At 47.7% G+C, this 22,068-nt stretch overlaps 1 protein-coding gene across 2 annotated transcripts; it reads right to left on the minus strand.

Moving 5' to 3' along the window:
* Positions 1-3,561: 3,561 nt before the first annotated feature.
* Positions 3,562-21,218, minus strand: mogat3a (monoacylglycerol O-acyltransferase 3a). 2 transcript variants are annotated; one of them, XM_063900824.1, is made up of 10 exons: positions 20,933-21,091; positions 16,677-16,855; positions 16,443-16,503; positions 13,549-13,692; positions 11,023-11,153; positions 10,648-10,691; positions 10,226-10,316; positions 10,016-10,120; positions 6,390-6,394; positions 3,562-4,074 (listed from the first exon to the last, which is right to left on the minus strand). In XM_063900824.1, exons 1-10 carry the CDS (start codon positions 21,024-21,026, stop codon positions 3,921-3,923), a joined length of 1,008 nt encoding a protein of 335 aa, XP_063756894.1. In that variant the 5' UTR covers positions 21,027-21,091; the 3' UTR covers positions 3,562-3,920. The 2 variants fall into 2 exon arrangements, with proteins under 2 accessions (XP_063756894.1, XP_063756893.1); XM_063900823.1 differs by lacking the exons at positions 3,562-4,074; positions 6,390-6,394 and having other exon boundaries at positions 9,993-10,146; positions 20,933-21,218.
* Positions 21,219-22,068: the final 850 nt, after the last annotated feature.

Raw genomic sequence — 22,068 nt, forward strand, 5'->3', positions numbered from 1 at the left:
AACTATTATTGAACTCTACACTAATCTTATTTGAACTCTATCACTTTTATACATTAAACTCTACAACTATATAAACATGCTAGACTTACTATGAACTCCGATCAAACTACTTTAATTTACCTCTAACTTTATGAACTCTAACTTCAATCAAAACCTCTACAAACTACAATGATCTTACACAGATCAATGAACATCTTTCTATAAAACCTCCAACTGTTATAAACTACTAACTTATAATCAAACCAATCTAATCTTTATCTAAAACTCCTAAACCTTATATACTCTAACTTTAATGAACTTTATAACTCTAACTTTTATAAACTTTTATGAACTCGAACTTTAATGAACTCTAACTTTAGAACTTTAGAACTCTAACTATATGAACTCTATCTTTATGACTTTATGAACTCTAACATTATGAACACTAAATTATAAAACTCTAACTATTTTATGAACTCAAACTTTATAAACTTTAACATAACCGTCTCGAAGTCTCTCTAACTTTCCATCTCAACAAACCACCTCCTAAATCACTTTAAAATACTAACTCTAACTATATGAACTCTAACTTTATTGCCCACAAGCTTCTCACAATATACCATTAATGCAATTCTAACTCTTTATGAATCTCTATCATTAGATCCACAATAAACCATACTAACCTTTACTGAACATCTGCCAACTTATGAACACTGATCTTTATAACCTGCTAACATTTGAGAACTCTAACTTTATGAACCTAACTATTATAAACTCCTAACTTATAAACTCTCAACTTTATAAATCTATATAAACTCTAACTTTATGAACTCTATCTTTATAAACTCTAAGTTTATGAACTCTAACTTTATGAACTCTAACTTTACTAAACTACTAACTTTTATGAAAAACTCTTATAAATTCAGAGGGAACCACATTATTCTTGTAAAAAACTCATTAAACCACTATAATACACAAAACACCCCTAAAAACAGTATGAACAACACACTACCCTTTCTTAAAAACATCTCAACTTACATATCCCCAACAACTCATAACTTTTGATTGAACTCTAACTTTTATGAACTCTAACTTTATAAACTCTTATATCAACAACACCACATCCCCACACATGCAGACTATAAACAGATCTCTCTCAAATTACAACAATTTCCCCTATAAAACCCATCTTAAACCTTCCTACATAACAATCTCAAAGCTCTCTACGTCACACATTAAATAAACTCATATCTTTACGGTGAAACTACTAACTAATAAACTCTATCGTTTAATACCACTCTAAAAACTTTATTAAAACTCCAATTAACTTCTATGAATCGTCTCCGGTACACCTTTATAAACAACAAACACTTATATATAAACTCTAACACTTTATGAACTCTAACTTTATAAACTCTAACTTTATAAACTCTTACTTATAAACTCTAACTTTATGAACTCTAACTTTATGAACTCTAACTTTATAAACTCTTTATAAACTCTAACTTTATAAACTCTAACTTTATAAACTCTAACTTCTATGAACTCTAACTTTATAAACTCTATCTTTATGAACTCTTTATAAACTCTAACTTTTATGAACTCTAACTTTATGAACTCTTTATAAACTCTAACTTTTATAACTCTAACTTTATGAACTCTTTATGAACTCTAACTTTATGAACTCTTTATAAACTCTAACTTTATAAACTCTAACTTTATGAACTCTTTATGAACTCTAACTTTATGAACTCTAACTTTATGAACTCTAACTTTATGAACTCTAACTTTATAAACTCTAACTTTATGAACTCTAACTTTATGAACTCTACTTATGAACTCTAACTTTATAAACTCTAACTTTATAAACTCTAACTTTATAAACTCTAACTTTATAAACTCTAACTTTATGAACTCTAACTTTATGAACTCTTTATAAACTCTAACTTTATGAACTCTAACTTTATAAACTCTAACTTTATGAACTCTAACTTTATGAACTCTAACTTTATGAACTCTTTATAAACTCTAACTTTATAAACTCTAACTTTATGAACTCTAACTTTATAAACTCTAACTTTATAAACTCTAACTTTATAAACTCTAACTTTATAAACTCTAACTTTATAAACTCTAACTTTATGAACTCTAACTTTATAAACTCTAACTTTATAAACTCTAACTTTATAAACTCTAACTTTATGAACTCTAACTTTATAAACTCTAACTTTATGAACTCTAACTTTATAAACTCTAACTTTATGAACTCTTTATGAACTCTAACTTTATGAACTCTAACTTTATGAACTCTAACTTTATAAACTCTAACTTTATAAACTCTAACTTTATGAACTCTAACTTTATAAACTCTAACTTTATAACTCTAACTTTATAAACTCTAACTTTATAAACTCTAACTTTATGAACTCTAACTTTATAAACTCTAACTTTATAAACTCTAACTTATAAACTCTAACTTTATAAACTCTAACTTTATGAACTCTAACTTTATGAACTCTAACTTTATGAACTCTAACTCTTTATCCATGAAGGACAGCAGTCTGTTCAGGAGTCCTCCTCTAACCCTAACCCTAACCCTAACCCTAACCACAGCCCTCTAAAGGGTCCAGTTTGACGCCGATGACAGGGTTAGACCTATTCTGCTCCTGGACATCAGCAGGAGAGGACTCTTTAAAGTAGAGATGCTACAGACTGATATACACCTGAACATCAGCAGGAGAGGACTCTTTAAAGTAGAGACTCTACATACTGATATACACCTGAACATCAGCAGGAGAGGACTCTTTAAAGTAGAGACTCTACATACTGATATACACCTGAACATCAGCAGGAGAGGACTCTTTAAAGTAGAGACTCTACATACTGATATACACCTGAACATCAGCAGGAGAGGACTCTTTAAAGTAGAGACACTACATACTGATATACACCTGAACATCAGCAGGAGAGGACTCTTTAAAGTAGAGACTCTACATACTGATATACACCTGAACATCAGCAGGAGAGGACTCTTTAAAGTAGAGACACTACATACTGATATACACCTGAACATCAGCAGGAGAGGACTCTTAAAGTAGAGACTGCTACATACTGATATACACCTGAACATCAGCAGGAGAGGACTCTTTAAAGTAGAGACTCTACATACTGATATACACCTGAACATCAGCAGGAGAGGACTCTTTAAAGTAGAGACTCTACATACTGATATACACCTGAACATCAGCAGGAGAGGACTCTTTAAAGTAGAGACTCTACATACTGATATACACCTGAACATCAGCAGGAGAGGACTCTTTAAAGTAGAGACACTACATACTGATATACACCTGAACATCAGCAGGAGAGGACTCTTTAAAGTAGAGACTCTACATACTGATATACACCTGAACATCAGCAGGAGAGGACTCTTTAAAGTAGAGACTCTACATACTGATATACACCTGAACATCAGCAGGAGAGGACTCTTTAAAGTAGAGACACTACATACTGATATACACCTGAACATCAGCAGGAGGGGACTCTTTAAAGCTTCTCCAGAGACACTTCATGACACTGGGATGGCTTTACATCATCGTTTATTGTCACAGACACACAGGGGGAACCTCAGGTATGTTTACTGGGATGAGGTTTTAGAAACATTACCACAACACTGAAACTGCTCGTACAGCTTTGCAAAGGATTGTGGTTCAGAAAAAATGAGCTGCACATTTAGTACTTTGGCATTTTACATCTGTTCCCCTCATCACTGTGTTCGTGTGAAGGACGGTGCATAAAGACATGACAGGTCACATGACGGGTCAAAGCGGACTGTGAAAAGAAAAGGACTCCTGGAGGGAAGAAGTGTACCTGTCAATCACGTGTAATATCATCATTTCATGATCAGCACTGAAGCTCAGACGCTTAAGGTCACGTAAAAGTCATATGAAGGTGAGGTGCTGGTGTTTGTTGAGGCCGTATTTTTCTTTGTTCTGTTCGAACAGGTCGGTCAGACTCTGCAGGTAAATCTGATGCAGACCCTTGATGTCCTCGGAGCTGGGACTGGGAGTCTGGACCACTGGGATGGGCTTCCCACTAAAGGGGCATCGGGGGGAGGGGGCGGGTGGAGCAGACAGGAAACAGAAAACAACAGCTCAGAAACTCAGAACACAGAAATCTCTCCTGAGCTGTTCAAGGATTCATACTGGGCTAATGGCCAATCTTAGGCTAATGCTGGGCTAACTTTGGACTCACGCTGGTTAACTTTGGACTCACTCTGGGCTAACGCTGGGTTCACTTTGGACTCACTCTGGGCTAACACTAGAGTAACTCTAGCTTAACGCTAGGCTCTCTCTAGGTTAACGCTATGCTCACTCTGGGCTAACGCTAGGGTCACTCTGGGCTAACACTATGCTCACTCTGGGCTAATGCTAGGGTCAACCTAGGCTCCCTCTGGGCTAACGCTAGGCTCACTCTCGGCTAACGCTAGGGTCACTCTAAGCTAACGCTAGGGTCACTCTGGGCAAACGCTAGGCTCACTCTGGGCTAATGCTAGGCTCACTCTGGGCTAATGCTAGGCTCACTCTGGGTTAACGCTAAGGGTCACTCTAGGCTCACTGTGGGCTAACGCTAGGCTCACTCTGGGCTAACGCTAGGCTCACTCTGGGCTAATGTTAGGCTCACTCTGGGCTAATGCTAGGCTCACTCTGGGCTAACGCTAGGGTCACTCTAGGCTCACTCTGGGCTAACGCTAGGCTCACTCTGGGATAACACTAGGCTCACTGTGGGCTAACACTAGGCTCACTGTGGGCTAACACTAGGCTCACTGTGGCTAACACTAGGCTCACTGTGGGCATAACAACAGCCCGTAGGCTCACTGTAAAGCTAACCACTTGGGCCCACTCACTCTGGGATAACGCTAGGCTCACTTGGGCTAACACTAGGCTCACTCTGGGATAACGGGCTCACAAAAGCCAATGCTGGGGCTAACACGCTAGGCCCTCATTTCCCTTGGGATAACACTAGGCTCACACTCGGGCCCCGGAATGGCCGAGCTAACACTAGCTCACTTGGGCTACGCTAGCTCACTCGGAAAAGGCTCACTGTGGGCTAACACGCTAGGGCTACACTCTGTGAAGATTACACGCTATGGCTCACCTGTAGGCTACACTAGGCTCACTCTGGGATAACGCTAGGCTCACTGTAAGCTAACACCTAGGCTCACTCTGGGATAACGCTAGGCTCACTGTGGGCTAACACTAGGCTCCCTCTTGGCTAACGCTGGGTCCCTGCTGGGCTAATGCTCACTGTCACCTCTCTTGGGCTAACACTAGGCTCCCCTCTTGTCTAACGCTAGTCCCTCTCTGGGCTAATGCTAGTCCCTCTTTGGGCTAATGCTAGGCTCACTCTGGGCAAACGCTAGGCTCACTGTAGAATAACGCTAGGCTCACTGTAGGCTAAGGCTAGGCTCACTGTAGGCTAACACTAGGCTCACTCTGGGATAACGCTAGGCTCACTGTGGGCTAACACTAGGCTCCCTCTTGTCTAACGCTAGTCCCTCTCTGGGCTAATGCTAGTCCCTCTCTGGGCTAATGCTAGGCTCACTCTGGGCAAACGCTAGGCTCACTGTAGGCTAATGCTAGGCTCACTGTAGGCTAAGGCTAGGCTCACTGTAGGCTAACACTAGGCTCACTCTGGGATAACACTAGGCTCACTGTAGGCTAACGCTAGGCTCACTGTAGGCTAACACTAGGCTCACTGTAGGCTAACACTAGGCTCACTCTGGGATAACTCTAGGCTCACTCTGGGATAACGCTAGGCTCACTGTAGGCTAACACTAGGCTCACTGTAGGCTAACACTAGGCTCACTCTGGGATAACGCTAGGCTCACTGTAGGCTAACACTAGGCTCACTGTAGGCTAACACTAGGCTCACTGTAGGCTAACACTGGGCTCACTGTAGGCTAACGCTAGGCACACTGTGGGATAACGCTAGGCTCATTGTAGGCTAACGCTAAGCTCACTGTGGGCTAACACTAGGCTCACTGTGGGCTAACGCTAGGCTCACTATAAGCTAACACTAGGCTCACTGTAAGCTAACACTAGGCTCACTGTAGGCTAACGCTAGGCTCACTCTGGGCTATGCTAGGCTCACTCTGGGCGAACGCTAGGCTCACTGTAGGGCTAATGCTAGGCTCACTGTAGGCTAACACTAGGCTAACACTAGGCTCACTCTGGGATAACGCTAGGCTCACTGTGGGCTAACACTAGGCTCACTGTAGGCTAACACTAGGCTCACTCTCGGGATAATGCTAGGCTCACTTTAGGCTAACACTAGGCTCACTGTGGGCTAACACTAGGCTCACACACTAGGCTCACTGTGGGATAACGCTAGGCTCACTGTAGGCTAACACTAGCTCACTCTGGGATAACGCTAGGCTCACTCTGGGATAACGCTAGGCTCACTCTGGGATAACGCTAGGCTCACTGTAGCTAACACTAGGCTCAACACTAGGCTCACTCTGGGCTAACGCTAGGGTCACTCTAGGCTCACTCTGGGCTAACGCTAGGCTCACTCTGGGATAACAGTAGGCTCACTGTGGGCTAACACTAGGCTCACTGTGGGCTAACACTAGGCTCACTGTAGGCTAACACTAGGCTCACTCTGGGATAACGCTAGGCTCACTGTAAGCTAACACTAGGCTCACTCTGGGATAACGCTAGGCTCACTGTGGGCTAACACTAGGCTCACTCTGGGATAACGCTAGGCTCACTGTGGGCTAACACTAGGCTCACTCTGGGATAACGCTAGGCTCACTGTAGGCTAACGCTAGGCTCACTGTAGGCTAAGGCTAGGCTCACTGTAGGCTAACACTAGGCTCACTCTGGATAACGCTAGGCTCACTGTGGGCTAACACTAGGCTCCCTCTTGTCTAACGCTAGTCCCTCTCTGGGCTAATGCTAGTCCCTCTCTGGGCTAATGCTAGGCTCACTCTGGGCAAACGCTAGGCTCACTGTAGGCTAATGCTAGGCTCACTGTAGGCTAAGGCTAGGCTCACTGTAGGCTAACACTAGGCTCACTCTGGGATAACACTAGGCTCACTGTAGGCTAACGCTAGGCTCACTGTAGGCTAACACTAGGCTCACTCTGGGATAACTCTAGGCTCACTCTGGGATAACGCTAGGCTCACTGTAGGCTAACACTAGGCTCACTGTAGGCTAACACTAGGCTCACTCTGGGATAACGCTAGGCTCACTGTAGGCTAACACTAGGCTCACTGTAGGCTAACACTAGGCTCACTGTAGGCTAACACTGGGCTCACTGTAGGCTAACGCTAGGCACACTGTGGGATAACGCTAGGCTCATTGTAGGCTAACGCTAAGCTCACTGTGGGCTAACACTAGGCTCACTGTGGGCTAACGCTAGGCTCACTATAAGCTAACACTAGGCTCACTGTAAGCTAACACTAGGCTCACTGTAGGCTAACGCTAGGCTCACTCTTGGCTAATGCTAGGCTCACTCTGGGCTAATGCTAGGCTCACTCTGGGTTAACGCTAGGCTCACTCTGGTCTAATGCTAGGCTCACTCTGGGCGAACGCTAGGCTCACTGTAGGCTAATGCTAGGCTCACTGTAGGCTAACACTAGGCTAACACTAGGCTCACTCTGGGATAACGCTAGGCTAACTGTGGGCTAACACTAGGCTCACTGTAGGCTAACACTAGGCTCACTCTGGGATAACGCTAGGCTCACTGTGGGCTAACACTAGGCTCACTCTGGGATAATGCTAGGCTCACTTTAGGCTAACACTAGGCTCACTGTGGGCTAACACTAGGCTCAACACTAGGCTCACTGTGGGATAACGCTAGGCTCACTGTAGGCTAACACTAGGCTCACTGTGGGCTAACACTAGGCTCAACACTAGGCTCACTGTGGGATAACGCTAGGCTCACTGTAGGCTAACGCTAGGCTCACTGTGAGCTAACACTAGGCTCACACTAGGCTCACTGTGGGCTAACACTAGGGCTCACTGTGGGCTAACACTAGGCTCACTGTGGGCTAACGCTAGGCTCACTCTGGGCTAATGCTAGGCTCACTCTGGGATAACTCTAGGCTCACTCTGGGATAACGCTAGGCTCACTCTGGGATAACACTAGGCTCACTCTGGGATAACGCTAGGCTCACTCTGGGATAACGCTAGGCTCACTCTGGGATAACGCTAGGCTCACTGTAGGCTAACACTAGGCTCAACACTAGGCTCACTGTAGATAAGATTCAACTTTATTGTCATTGCACAGAGTACAAGTACTAGGACAACGAAATGCGGTCTCTGCATTTGACCCATCCTAGTGTTAGGAGCAGTGGGCTGCCATTATGTACGGCGCCCGGGGAGCAGTGTAGGTAACCAGTGTCTTGCTCAGGGACACCACGGTGGCACTAGGTCTTTCGGGGACTTGAACTGGTGACCTTCCAGTTCCCAGGCCAACCCCCTATGGACTTCGCCACCACCGCCCAACGTAGGCTAACACTAGGCTCACTGTGGGATAACACTAGGCTCACTGTAGGCTAACACTAGGCTCACTGTAGGCTAACGCTAGGCTCACTCTGGGCTAATGCTAGCCTCACTCTGGGATAACTCTAGGCTCACTCTGGGATAACGCTAGGCTCACTCTGGGATAACGCTAGGCTCACTCTGGGATAACGCTAGGCTCACTCTGGATAACGCTAGGCTCACTCTGGGATAACGCTAGGCTCACTCTGGGATAACGCTAGGCTCACTCTGGATAACGCTAGGCTCACTGTAGGCTAACATTAGGCTCACTCTGGGATAACACTAGGCTCACTCTGGGATAACGCTAGGCTCACTGTAGGCTAACACTAGGCTCACTGTAGGCTAACACTAGGCTCACTGTAGGCTAACGCTAAGCTCACTCTGGGCTAATGCTAGGCTCACTCTGGGATAACTCTAGGCTCACTCTGGGATAACTCTAGGCTCACTCTGGGATAACGCTAGGCTCACTGTAGGCTAACACTAGGCTCACTGTAGGCTAACACTAGGCTCACTGTAGGCTAACACTAGGCTCACTCTGGGATAACACTAGGCTCACTCTGGGATAACGCTAGGCTCACTGTAGGCTAACACTAGGCTCACTGTAGGCTAACACTAGGCTCACTGTAGGCTAACGCTAAGCTCACTCTGGGCTAATGCTAGGCTCACTCTGGGATAACTCTAGGCTCACTCTGGGATAACTCTAGGCTCACTCTGGGATAACGCTAGGCTCACTCTGGGATAACGCTAGGCTCACTGTAGGCTAACACTTGGCTCAACACTAGGCTCACTGTGGGATAACGCTAGGCTCACTGTAGGCTAACACTAGGCTCACTGTGGGCTAACACTAGGCTCAACACTAGGCTCACTGTGGGATAACGCTAGGCTCACTGTAGGCTAACATTAGGCTCACTGTGGGCTAACATTAGGCTCACTGTGGGCTAACACTAGGCTCAACACTAGGCTCACTGTGGGATAACGCTAGGCTCACTGTAGGCTAACACTAGGCTCACTGTGGGCTAACACTAGGCTCAACACTAGGCTCACTGTGGGATAACGCTAGGCTCACTGTAGGCTAACATTAGGCTCACTGTGGGCTAACACTAGGCTCACTGTGGGCTAACACTAGGCTCAACACTAGGCTCACTGTGGGATAACGCTAGGCTCACTGTAGGCTAACATTAGGCTCACTGTAGGCTAACATTAGGCTCACTTTCGGCTAACGCTAGGCTCACTGTAGGCTAACATTAGGCTCACTGTAGGCTAACATTAGGCTCACTGTGGGCTAACACTAGGCTCAACACTAGGCTCACTGTGGGATAACGCTAGGCTCACTGTAGGCTAACATTAGGCTCACTGTAGGCTAACATTAGGCTCACTGTGGGCTAACACTAGGCTCACTGTAGGCTAACACTAGGCTCACTGTAGGCTAACACTAGGCTCACTCTGGGATAATTCCGGGATACATGTCAGTTAGCTGTCGTACCGACGGTGTGGATGGGCTTCCTGTAGGGCATCAGGCCGAAGCTGTACTGGAAAACCCCTCTGGCGTGAAACAGAGGCAAAGCCACTCCCATGATGCTCTGCAACCGGTTCTGTGGACACAGACACGAACCCTCACCTTTAAACAAATATATATGTATTTTGTACATTCTAAAGTCTGTGTTTGAATGTGTAAACATGTCTGTGCGACCTCTGACCTGCAGCCTCCTGAGCGGAGAACCACTCGGGTTCTGCATCTGATCAAACAACTCGTTCTCCCCAAAGGAAAAGACAGGAACCAGCTGAGCCCTACACACACACACACAATGAGGAAGATCTGTGTGGAGATTTATGCAGTTTTTTTCTTCACCAAATCTACCACACACACACACACACACACACACACACACACACACACACACACACACACACACACACACACACACACACACACACACACACACACACACACACACACACACACACACACACACACACACACACACACACACACACACACACACACACGACCATTGTGCTGGATTTTAGCTGGCGCACCCCCCCCCCCCCCCCAAAAAAAAGCCGTGCACCCCTGTGGCCCTGCACGCACACACACACACACACACACACACACACACACCCGTGTTTGAGAGCCAGTTTGATAAAGCCCTTCCTGTTCAGGATCTGAAACACAGACACACAGTGTTAGCCTGTTAGCTTGCAGCCTTTATATGAGGACATAGCATTATGCTAAGCTAACAGACCTAATGGACGTGATGCCAGCATAAGGCTATAGTGTGGTGCTTGCTGTGAGTCCACTGAGATTCAGCTGAACGTCATTGGTTAGCATGTTTCTGTTATTTAGATCTGAGCATGCTCATGTTAGCTACAGTTAATGGCTAAGAACTAGTTCATAATCAACACAACAATGCTAAGCTAACTAGCTAGTCTGTCTGTTAGTATTAATCAAACAGTAGCCTGTATGTAGCACGCTATGCTAGAAGATAAACAGCACCTGCAGCTTTAAGGCTCCGGGTCGAGCCTCCAGAGACTCCGCTGCCCCTCCCACTGCTATCACTGCCACGTTACCTCCACCTGGACGACTGATGAGGTGAGACAGGCTGCTCTTACTGCTGGACACCAGGCCTGACGAACAGACAGGTGAGAGAGACAGGGGTCAAAGACAGGCTGCTCTTACTGCCGGACACCAGGCCTGACGGACAGACAGGTGAGAGAGACAGGTGAGACAGGGTGCACTTTCTGCTGGACACCAGGCCTGAGAGACAGACAGGTGAGACAGGCTGCACTTTCTGCTGGACACCAGGCCTGACGGACAGACAGGTGAGACAGGCTGCACTTTCTGCTGGACACCAGGCCTGACGGACAGACAGGTGAGACAGGCTGCTCTTACTGCTGGACACCAGGCCTGACGGACAGACAGGTGAGAAAGACAGGTGAGACAGACTGCTCTTACTGCTGGACACCAGGCCTGACGGACAGACAGGTGAGACAGACAGGTGAGACAGACTGCTCTTACTGCTGGACACCAGGCCTGACGGACAGACAGGTGAGACAGGCTGCTCTTACTGCTGGACACCAGGCCTGACGGACAGACAGGTGAGACAGACAGGTGAGACAGACTGCTCTTACTGCTGGACACCAGGCCTGACGGACAGACAGGTGAGACAGACAGGTGAGACAGACTGCTCTTACTGCTGGACATCAGGCCTGACAGACAGACAGACAGACAGACAGACCAATACCTCCACACATGATGTACTCTCTGAACAGAAAGACAGACAGACAGACAGACAGACAGACAGACAGACAGACAGACAGACAGACAGACAGACAGACAGACAGACAGACAGACAGACAGACCAATACCTCCACACATGATGTACTCTCTGAACAGAAAGACAGACAGACAGACAGACAGACCAATACCTCCACACATGATGTAATCTCTGAACAGACAGACAGACAGACAGACAGACAGACAGACAGACAGACAGACAGACAGACAGACAGACAGACCAATACCTCCACACATGATGTAGTCTCTGAACAGACAGACAGACAGACAGACAGACAGACAGACAGACAGACAGACAGACAGACAGACAGACAGACAGACAGACAGACAAATACCTCCACACATGATGTAATCTCTGAACAGACAGACAGACAGACAGACAGACAGACAGACAGACAGACAGACAGACAGACAGACAGACAGACAGACCAATACCTCCACACATGATGTAATCTCTGAACAGACAGACAGACAGACAGACAGACAGACAGACAGACCAATACCTCCACACATGATGTAGTCTCTGAACAGACAGACAGACAGACAGACAGACAGACAGACAGACAGACAGACAGACAGACAGACAGACAGACAGACAGACAGACAGACAGACAGACAAATACCTCCACACATGATGTAGTCTCTGAACAGACAGACAGACAGACAGACAGACCAATACCTCCACACATGATGTAGTCTCTGAACAGACAGACAGACAGACAGACAGACAGACAGACAGACAGACAGACAGACAGACAGACAGACAGACAGACAGACAAATACCTCCACACATGATGTAGTCTCTGAACAGACAGACAGACAGACAGACAGACCAATACCTCCACACATGATGTAGTCTCTGAACAGACAGACAGACAGACAGACAGACAGACAGACAGACAGACAGACAGACAGCCAGACCAATACCTCCACACATGATGTAGTCTCTGAACAGACAGACAGACAGACAGACAGACAGACAGACAGACAGACAGACAGACAGACAGACAGACCAATACCTCCACACATGATGTAGTCTCTGAACAGACAGACAGACAGACAGACAGACAGACAGACAGACAGACAGACAGACAGACAGACAGACAGACATACCTCCACACATGATGTAGTCTCTGAACAGACAGACAGACAGACAGACAGACCAATACCTCCACACATGATGTAGTCTCTGAACAGACAGACAGACAGACAGACAGACAGACAGACAGACAGACAGACAGACAAATACCTCCACACATGATGTAGTCTCTGAACAGACAGACAGACAGACAGACAGACAGACAGACAGACAGACAGACAGACAGACAGACAGACAGACAGACAGACAGACAGACAGACAGACAGACAGACCAATACCTCCACACATGATGTAGTCTCTGAACAGACAGACAGACAGACAGACCAATACCTCCACACATGATGTAGTCTCTGAACAGACAGACAGACAGACAGACAGACCAATACCTCCACACATGATGTTGTCTCTGAACAGACAGACAGACAGACAGACAGACAGACAGACAGACAGACACACAGACAGACAGACACACAGACAGACAAATACCTCCACACATGATGTAGTCTCTGAACAGACAGACAGACAGACAGACAGACAGACAGACAGACAGACAGACCAATACCTCCACACATGATGTAGTCTCTGAACAGACAGACAGACAGACAGACAGACAGTGAGACCAATACCTCCACACATGATGTAGTCTCTGAACAGAGGCACTCTGAACCAGAAGGGCAGCATCAGCAGGTGGGGGGTGAGACCAGGAAACATCTGGGAGAACCCTGAGGCCTCGGTACAGAAGTTACAGAACCCCCCCGCTACCAGTACACCTGAGAGACAGACAGGTAGAGAGGTTACAGACCCCCCCCCCCGCTACCAGTACACCTGAGAGACAGACAGGTAGAGACAGACAGTTGGAGAGGGACAGGTAGAGACAGACAGGTGGAGAGGGACAGGTGGAGAGGGACAGGTAGAGAGGGACAGGTGGAGAGGGACAGATGGAGAGAGACATGTAGAGAGGGACAGGTAGAGAAGGAAAGGGACAGGTAGAGACAGACAGTTGGAGAGGGACAGGTAGAGACAGACAGGTGGAGAGGGACAGGGGGAGAGAGACAGGTAGAGAGGGATAGGTAGAGAGGGACAGGTGGAGAGAGACAGGTAGAGAGGGACAGGTGGAGAGAGACATGTAGAGAAGGACAGGTGGAGTGGGACAGGTTGAGAGAGACAGGTGGAGAGAGACAAGTAGAGAGGGACAGGTGGAGAGAGACAGGTAGAGAGGGACAGGTGAATAGGGACAGGTTCAAGGAGAAAGTTAGAGACGGACATGTAGAGACAGACAGTTGGAGAGGGACAGGTGGAGACAGACAGGTGGAGAGGGACAGGTAGAGAGGGACAGGTGGAGAGGGACAGGTAGAGAGGGAAGGGTAGAGACAGACAGTTGGAGAGGGACAGGTAAAGACGGACAGCTGGAGAGGGACAGACAGAGAAGGACAGGTGGAGAGGGACAGGTGGAGAGAGACAGGTAGTGAGGGACAGGTAGAGAGGGACAGGTAGGGACAGACAGTTGGAGAAGGACAGGTGGAGAGAGACAGGTAGAGAGGGACAGGTAGAGAGGGTCAGGTAGAAAGGGACAGGTGGAGAGGGAAAGGTAGAGAGGGAAAGGTAGAGAGAGACAGGTAGAGAGGGACAGGTAGAGAGGGACAGGTGGAGAGGGACAGGTAGAGAGGACAGGTGGAGAGGGACAGGTAGAGAAGGACAGGTAGAGAGGGACAGGTGGAGACGGACAGGTAGAGAGGGATGAATGGAGAGGGACAGGTGGAGAGAGACATCTAGAGAGAAACAAGTAGAGAGGGACAAGTAGAGAGAGACAGGTGGAGAGGGACAGGTAGCGAGGGACAGGTGGAGAGGGACAGGTGTAGAGGGACAAGTAGAGAGGGACAGGTAGAGAGGGACAGGTAGAGAGGGACAGGTGGAGAGGGACAGGTGGAAAGAGACAGGTAGAGAGGGACAGTTAGAGAGGGACAGGTGGAGAGGGACAGGTAGGAGAGGGACAGGTGGAGACGGACAGGTAGAGAGGGATAGATGGAGAGGGACAGGTGGAAAGGGACAGGTGGAGAGGGACAGGTGGAGAGGGACAGATGGAGAGAGACATGTAGAGAGAAACAAGTAGAGAGGGACAAGTAGAGAGAGACAGGTAAAGAGAGACAAGTAGAGAGAAACAAATAGAGAGGGACAGGTAGAGAGAAACAAATAGAGAGGGACAGGTAGAGAGAGACAGGTAGATAGAGACCAGTAGAGAGAAACAAGTATAGAGGGACAGGTAGAGAGGGGCAGGTGGAGAGAGACGGGTAGAGAGGGACAGGTGGAGAGGGACAGATGGAGAGAGACATGTAGAGAGAAACAAGTAGAGAGAGACAGGTAAAGAGAGACAAGTAGAGAGAAACAAGTAGACAGGGACAGGTGGAGGGGGGCATGTGGAGGGGGACAGGTAGAGAGAGACAGATAGAGAGGGGCAGGTGGAGAGGGACAGGTGGAGAGGGACAGGTAGAGAGGGACAGGTAGAGAGGGAGAGGGACAGGTAGAGACAGACAGGTAGAGACAGACAGTTGGAGAGGGACAGGTAGAGAAGGACAGGTGGAGAGGGACGGGTAGAAAGAGGCAGGTAGAGAGGGACAGGTAGAGAGGGACAGGTGGAGACGGACAGGTAGAGAAGGACAGGTAGAGAGGGACAGGTAGAGAGGGACAGGTGGAGAGAGCCAGGTAGTGAGGGACAGGTGGAGAGGGACAGGTAGAGAGGGACAGGTGGAGAGGGACAGGTAGAGACAGACAGATAGAGAGGGGCAGGTAGAGAGGGAGAGGGACAGGTAGAGACAGACAGGTAAAGAGAGACAAGTAGAGAGAAACAAGTAGACAGGGACAGGTGGAGGGGGACATGTGGAGGGGGACAGGTAGAGAGAGACAGATAGAGAGGGGCAGGTGGAGAGGGACAGGTGGAGAGGGACAGGTAGAGAGGGACAGGTAGAGAGGGAGAGGGACAGGTAGAGACAGACAGTTGGAGAGGGACAGGTAGAGAAGGACAGGCGGAGAGGGACGGGTAGAAAGAGACAGGTAGAGAGGGACAGGTAGAGAGGGACAGGTGGAGACGGACAGGTAGAGAGGGACAGGTAGAGAGGGACAGGTGGAGACGGACAGGTAGAGAGGGACAGGTAGAGAGGGACAGGTAGAGAAGGACAGGTAGAGAGGGACAGGTAGAGAGGGACAGGTGGAGAGAGACAGGTGGAGAGAGACAGGTAGAGAGGGACAGGTGGAGTGGGACAGGTGGAGTGAGACAGGTGGAGAGAGACAGGTTGAGAGAGACAGGTTGAGAGGGACAGGTGGAGAGGGACAGGTGGAGTGGGACAGGTGGAGAGAGACAGGTTGAGAGAGACAGGTTGAGAGGGACAGGTAGAGAGGGACAGGTGGAGAGAGACAGGTAAAGAGGGACAGGTGGAGAGGGACAGATGGAGAGGGACAGGTGGAGAGGGACAGATGGAGAGGGACAGATGGAGAGGGACAGGTGGAGAGGGACAGGTGTTCTCACCATGAGGATGGAACCCGAAGATGTAGTTCTTCTTTGGATCCAGATCCACAGTTTTCAGCAGCTGGAGACACAAAGACAGATATAATCAGAGGAGGAACTCAGTCCTGATCCTGAGGATCAGAAGTCCGGGTCAGAGTCCTGATGGACCTGGCCTCCTCCAGAGGACTCAGAGGACCTCTCTCCCCCTGAACGGTCCCCTCCCTACATTATATTTATAAGGACACGAAGGCTCACCCTGAGGGGGAAGTAGTCCCTGAAGAGCTCCCACAATCTCCAGCTCCTCACCCAATGAGACCTGCGACCCCCGCTGGTGGGCGTGTCCCCGTCCAACCACAGCCAACCAGCATACAGCACGGCCAGCATCCACCAATCAGAGAGCAGGAGCAGCACAAAGGCTGCCAGACACACCTGAGCTGAGAGAGACACAGGTAGAGGGACAGGTGAGAAGGACGAGACAGAAAGGTACAGACAGACAGACAAACAGAGGACTGGTGATGTGTTCAGGGTCCTCAGGCTTTGTGAGGAAGGCTAGCTCTGTAGTTGGAGTTAAACTGGAGAATCTGGAGGGGGTGGCTGAGGGGAGGACGAGGAGGAACCTGCACAGTATCCTAGATAACCCCCCCTCCCCCCCTCCATACAGAGTTAGTGAAGATGAGGAGTACGTTCAGCCACAGACTCCTCCCACCCCGGCACAGCACTAACAGCTGGGAACTCCTTTGAGCCTGTAGCCATCAGACTGCACACCAAGGGGTTCACCATGAGACCCCCTGACAGTAACCGGACTGCACACCAAGGGGTTCACCATGAGACCCCCTGATAGTAAAAGTAAGTAGTAGTAGTAGTAGAGGTGGTAGTAGTGGTAGTAGTGGTAGTAGTAGAGGTGGTAGTAGTGGTAGTAGTGGTAGTAGTAGTAGTAGTAGTAGTAGTAGTAGTAGTAGTAGAGGTGGTAGTAGTGGTAGTAGTGGTAGTAGAGGTGGTAGTAGTGGTAGTAGTAGTAGTAGTAGTAATAGAGGTGGTAGTAGTAGTAGTAGAGGTGGTAGTAGTGGTAGTAGTAGTAGTAGTAGTAGAGGTGTAGTAGTGGTAGTAGTGGTAGTAGTAGTAGTAGTAGTAGTAGTAGAGGTGGTAGTAGTGGTAGTAGTGGTAGTAGTAGTAGTAGTAGTAGTAGTAGTAGTAGTAGTAGAGGTGGTAGTAGTGGTAGTAGTGGTAGTAGAGGTGGTAGTAGTGGTAGTAGAGGTGGTAGTAGTGGTAGTAGTAGTAGTAGTAGAGGTGGTAGTAGTGGTAGTAGTGGTAGTAGTAGTAGTAGTAGTAGTAGTAGTAGTAGTAGAGGTGGTAGTAGTGGTAGTAGTGGTAGTAGAGGTGGTAGTAGTGGTAGTAGTAGTAGTAGTAGAGGTGGTAGTAGTGGTAGTAGTGGTAGTAGTAGTGGTAGTAGTAGTGGTAGTAGTGGTAGTAGAGGTAGTAGTGGTAGTAGTGGTAGTGGTAGTAGTAGTAGTAGTAGTAGTAGTAGTAGTAGTAGTAGTAGTAGTAGTAGTAGAGGTGGTAGTAGTGGTAGTAGTAGTAATAGTAGTAGTAGAGGTGTAGTAGTGGTAGTAGTGGTATAGGGTAGTAGTGGTAGTAGTAGTTGGTAGTAGAGGTAGTAGTGGTATAGTGGTAGTAGTAGTGGTAGTAGTGTAGTAGGTAGGGTAGAAGGTGGTAGTAGTGGTAGTGGTAGTAGAGGTGGTTAGTAGTGGTATGTGTAGTAGGTGGTAGGTAGTGGTAGTAGGGTAGTAGTGAGAGGTGTGTAGTAGGGTAGGGGTGGTAGTAGTGGTAGTAGTGGTAGTGGAGTAGGGTGGGTAGTGGTTGGTGTGGTAGTAGAAGGGTAGGGTTTGTGAGTAGTGTGTAGGGGTTTAGTAGTTGTAGTGGTAGTAGTGGTGGTAGTGGTGGTAAGTGTGGTAGTAGAGGGGTGTAGTAGTGGTAGGGTAGTGGAGGGTAGAGTGGTAGTAGGGGTGTAGTGGTTGTAGTGGTGTAGAGGGGGAGTTAGGGTAGTGGTGTAGTAGTGAGTAGTGGTGGTAGTAGTGGGAGGTGTAGAGGTGGGTAGTGTGGTGTATGGTAGTAGGGGTAGTAGTAGAGGTGGTAGTAGTGGTAGTAGTGTAGTGGTAGTAGAGGTGGTAGTAGTGGTAGTGTAGTGGTAGTAGTAGTAGGGTTAGGGTTAGACTTCAGGAAGACACACACCCCACTCACCGTCAATGGCAGTGCTGTGGAGTCTGTGGAAAGCACCAAGTTCCTGGGGGTGCATGTCATAGATGACCTGACATGGTCCACCAACACCACCTCCCGAGTCAAGAAGGCACAGCAACGCCTCCACTTCCTTCTGCCCTCACCACCTTTTACAGGGGTGCTATTGAGAGCATCCTTACCAGCAGCCTCTCCGTCTGGTACGGCAGCTGTCCTGTTGCTGACCAGAAGGCCCTACAGAGGGTGGTGAGGACCATCCATCCAGGAGCTGTACCCGTCCCGCTGCCTCAAGAGAGCCCCAAATATCACCAAAGACCCCACCCACCCAGCACACAAACTGACTCTCCTACGATCTGGCAAGTGCTACCGCAGCATGCGGTGAAGACTACCAGACTTTGCAAAAGCTTTTTCCCACAGACCATCAGACCACCCAACGCACTCACGAGAGTTCCATGAACATGATAACTTTGGCACCCACAAAGACCAGCTGAACAGGGCGGTTTGGGAGACGCACTACCAACGGGAAAAAGAGGGACTTGTGTTCTAACACAGCAGCAGTCTAATCAGTGTTCTAGACCTTAGATCTGTCAAAACCTCATTGTCCAATCAGACTAAAGTCGTGCTTCACATGGTCCCGCCCCTTTAGGTGTGGTTTCAGTCAGGTTGAACATCACCCCAGGGGTCTCTCATAGACTCTCATGTAAAAGGCATTTTTTCAAATATCAGAGCTTTCAGTGCAGTCTCTCTGGGTTCTGGAGGGCTTGCACTTACGCGCTTTCGTCATAAGTAACTGAGAAAAAAAGCGGGCAGCTTCTTCGAGCAAGTCACTGACTACTCTCAAGAGGGCTGGCCTTCAGTGCAGCTCCATCGTGTCTTTGAGAGAAGTTCCTTTTAGTCGGAGTGCAAATCCAGATACATGGGTATTAAAACAAAGACCTCCAAGACCAGATTTAACCATTCAACAAGTTTCTACAAGGGGGGGGACCTACCCTCGAGGATCTTCTACAAATTGGTATGAGTGAAAATCCTATCTAGCAGGCTGTGAGGTAGCCAACGCAGTCTTCTGCTACCCCTGCCTACGGGTTCACCCTGGAGGGGGCACGGCAGACGGCAATGCTTGGAGGTGACTGGTGTCACAGATATGCAGCATCTCTCTGAGAACACACAGAAACATGAGCTGTGGAAGATCCACACGGGTAGCTGCTGGAGATGTTCAACTTTTGGAAGGGGAACATTGCCCTTCCACTGGATGAGGGATACAGGCTAGCTGTTCGTCGCCACAATGGTGAGGTGAGCCAGAACTGTCACGTCCTCAACCGGCTGTTCCAGTGTGTGAAATTCTGCGGGGTGTTTGAGCTGGCTTTGCGAGGCAAAGATGAAACTGAGGGCTCCACCAACCCTGGCATCTTTCTCGGACTGCTCGACTTCGTGGCTCAGTTAGATGAAGCTGTTGATGAGCATTTGAAACAGGCTACGGTGTTCAGTCAGTGAATACCTGAATGCTGCCCCTGTCTTTATGTGGTTCTGAACATATCTGTTGGCCTGTTGATCAGTTTTACATCATTGGATTCATGTAAATAATGAATATAATAATAACTAGAATCACTTCTTGGACCCACACCATTTCTGCTTCTAGAGGCTCCTGATGCAGCTTTCCTCCACAGCTGTCCAGCTGTCCCTTCTGGAGCAATTGGGGTCTCTGTCTGAGTGACTCCTCTAACACATTCATATGGTCTTTCTTAATGTACCTGTTGAATGGGTCACCTTATTCATTATCAGAAACAAATTGCCCCCCTGAGATTTTTTTCAGGAGCCGCCACTGCAACTGAATGTTAAAAATAATTTAAACTCAATACTATACTAATACTATGCTCTTTATATGCACGGTATCATACATGCTCACATACATCTCCATGCTGCTATTCTGAGCGATATCGCACCTTTTTATTACGGCCTTAAGTAACATACTTCAAAACTGATCCACGTTCTGGCACTGGGAATGTTCTGTTCTGTATAAATGTGTTCCACTGTCTGTCTGTTGATGTCAGTGTGCACTACTGTGTTGTGTGTTAAAAACAGTACTACAGATTTTGGAGTATGGGGAATAACTATTTCAATCCTGTGTAGGCTAGTTACTTGCACTAGTTGAATGTCTGATTGACAATAAAGTTCACTTTAACGTTTTCTTATCGTCATTAATCTCATTATCATAATCCATCTCGTTGTGAGGTATCGACAGGAACATGGAGCAGAGCATTGATTCATATTGAGGGTCTTACCCAGAGCCAGGAAGGAGAAGACCCACTGCAGCGCCGCCGCGGTCTGCAGCCTCCTCTGCAGCGGGACGTTCAGCGGGGCGAACTGCAGCTTCATGCCGCAGACAGAGCGCCTCAGCCCGGGTCCGAGAGACGAGGCGTGCCGGTGTGTCCTCTGGAAGTCTGTCTCTCACCTGTCTGTCTCTCTCTGGGGTCCTCGGTTTTTCTCAGTAATCCTGAACTCTCAGTTTGACCACAAACTTTACAAACACGCTCTGGCACACCGCGCCTGCGCACAGGACCCTCCCCATCTGGGTGGAATCCTCTCGGCCAATCAGAGACCAGGACAAAACATTTCGGGAGCGCGCCTGGAGTCGGGAGCGCGCCTGGAGTCGGGAGGGCGCATGTTGTGAGCGTGTTGAAAGTGCAGATTTCCAAATGTGCGAAGCAGAAGTTGTGAAAGACTTTCTGAGCTAAGAGTCACACATGTCCTAATTCCAACCTCTGACAGATTCACCAGATCATTCCTATCAAACCAGTAAGACAGATTCACCAGTAAACCAGTAAAGTAGGAGAGTAGGAGAGGACTCTTTAAAGTAGAGACACTACATACTGATATACACCTGAACATCACAGAGAGGACTCTTTAAAGTAGAGACTCTACATACTGATATACACCTGAACATCAGCAGGAGAGGACTCTTTAAAGTAGAGACACTACATACTGATATACACCTGAACATCAGCAGGAGAGGACTCTTTAAAGTAGAGACTCTACATACTGATATACACCTGCACATCAGCAGGAGAGGACTCTTTAAAGTAGAGACTCTACATACTGATATACACCTGAACATCAACAGGAGAGGACTCTTTAAAGTAGAGACACTACATACTGATACACACCTGAACATCAGCTGGAGAGGACTCTTTAAAGTAGAGACACTACATACTGATATACACCTGAACATCAGCAGGAGAGCACTCTTTAAAGTAGAGACGCTACATACTGATATACACCTGAACATCAGCAGGAGAGGACTCTTTAAAGTAGAGACACTACATACTGATATACACCTGAACATCAGCAGGAGAGGACTCTTTAAAGTAAACCTACTACGATAACACCTGAAACAGCAGAAGGCTCTTTTAAGAGAGAC

The sequence above is a fragment of the Eleginops maclovinus genome, chromosome 14 (genome assembly GCF_036324505.1).
Source record: "Eleginops maclovinus isolate JMC-PN-2008 ecotype Puerto Natales chromosome 14, JC_Emac_rtc_rv5, whole genome shotgun sequence".
In the NCBI taxonomy this organism is placed as follows: Eukaryota; Metazoa; Chordata; class Actinopteri; order Perciformes; family Eleginopidae; genus Eleginops; species Eleginops maclovinus.

Excerpts from the sequence above, each read along its gene's own strand:
- mogat3a (XM_063900824.1), bottom strand. The coding sequence starts at position 21,026 with ATGAAGCTGCAGTTCGCCCCGCTGAACGTCCCGCTGCAGAGGAGGCTG. Across the intron at positions 13,693-16,442 it reads CTTCGGGTTCCATCCTCATG|GTGTACTGGTAGCGGGGGGG; the intron begins GTGAGAACACCT and ends TCTGTCTCTCAG. Across the intron at positions 10,692-11,022 it reads CCGGAGCCTTAAAGCTGCAG|ATCCTGAACAGGAAGGGCTT; the intron begins GTGCTGTTTATC and ends TCTGTGTTTCAG.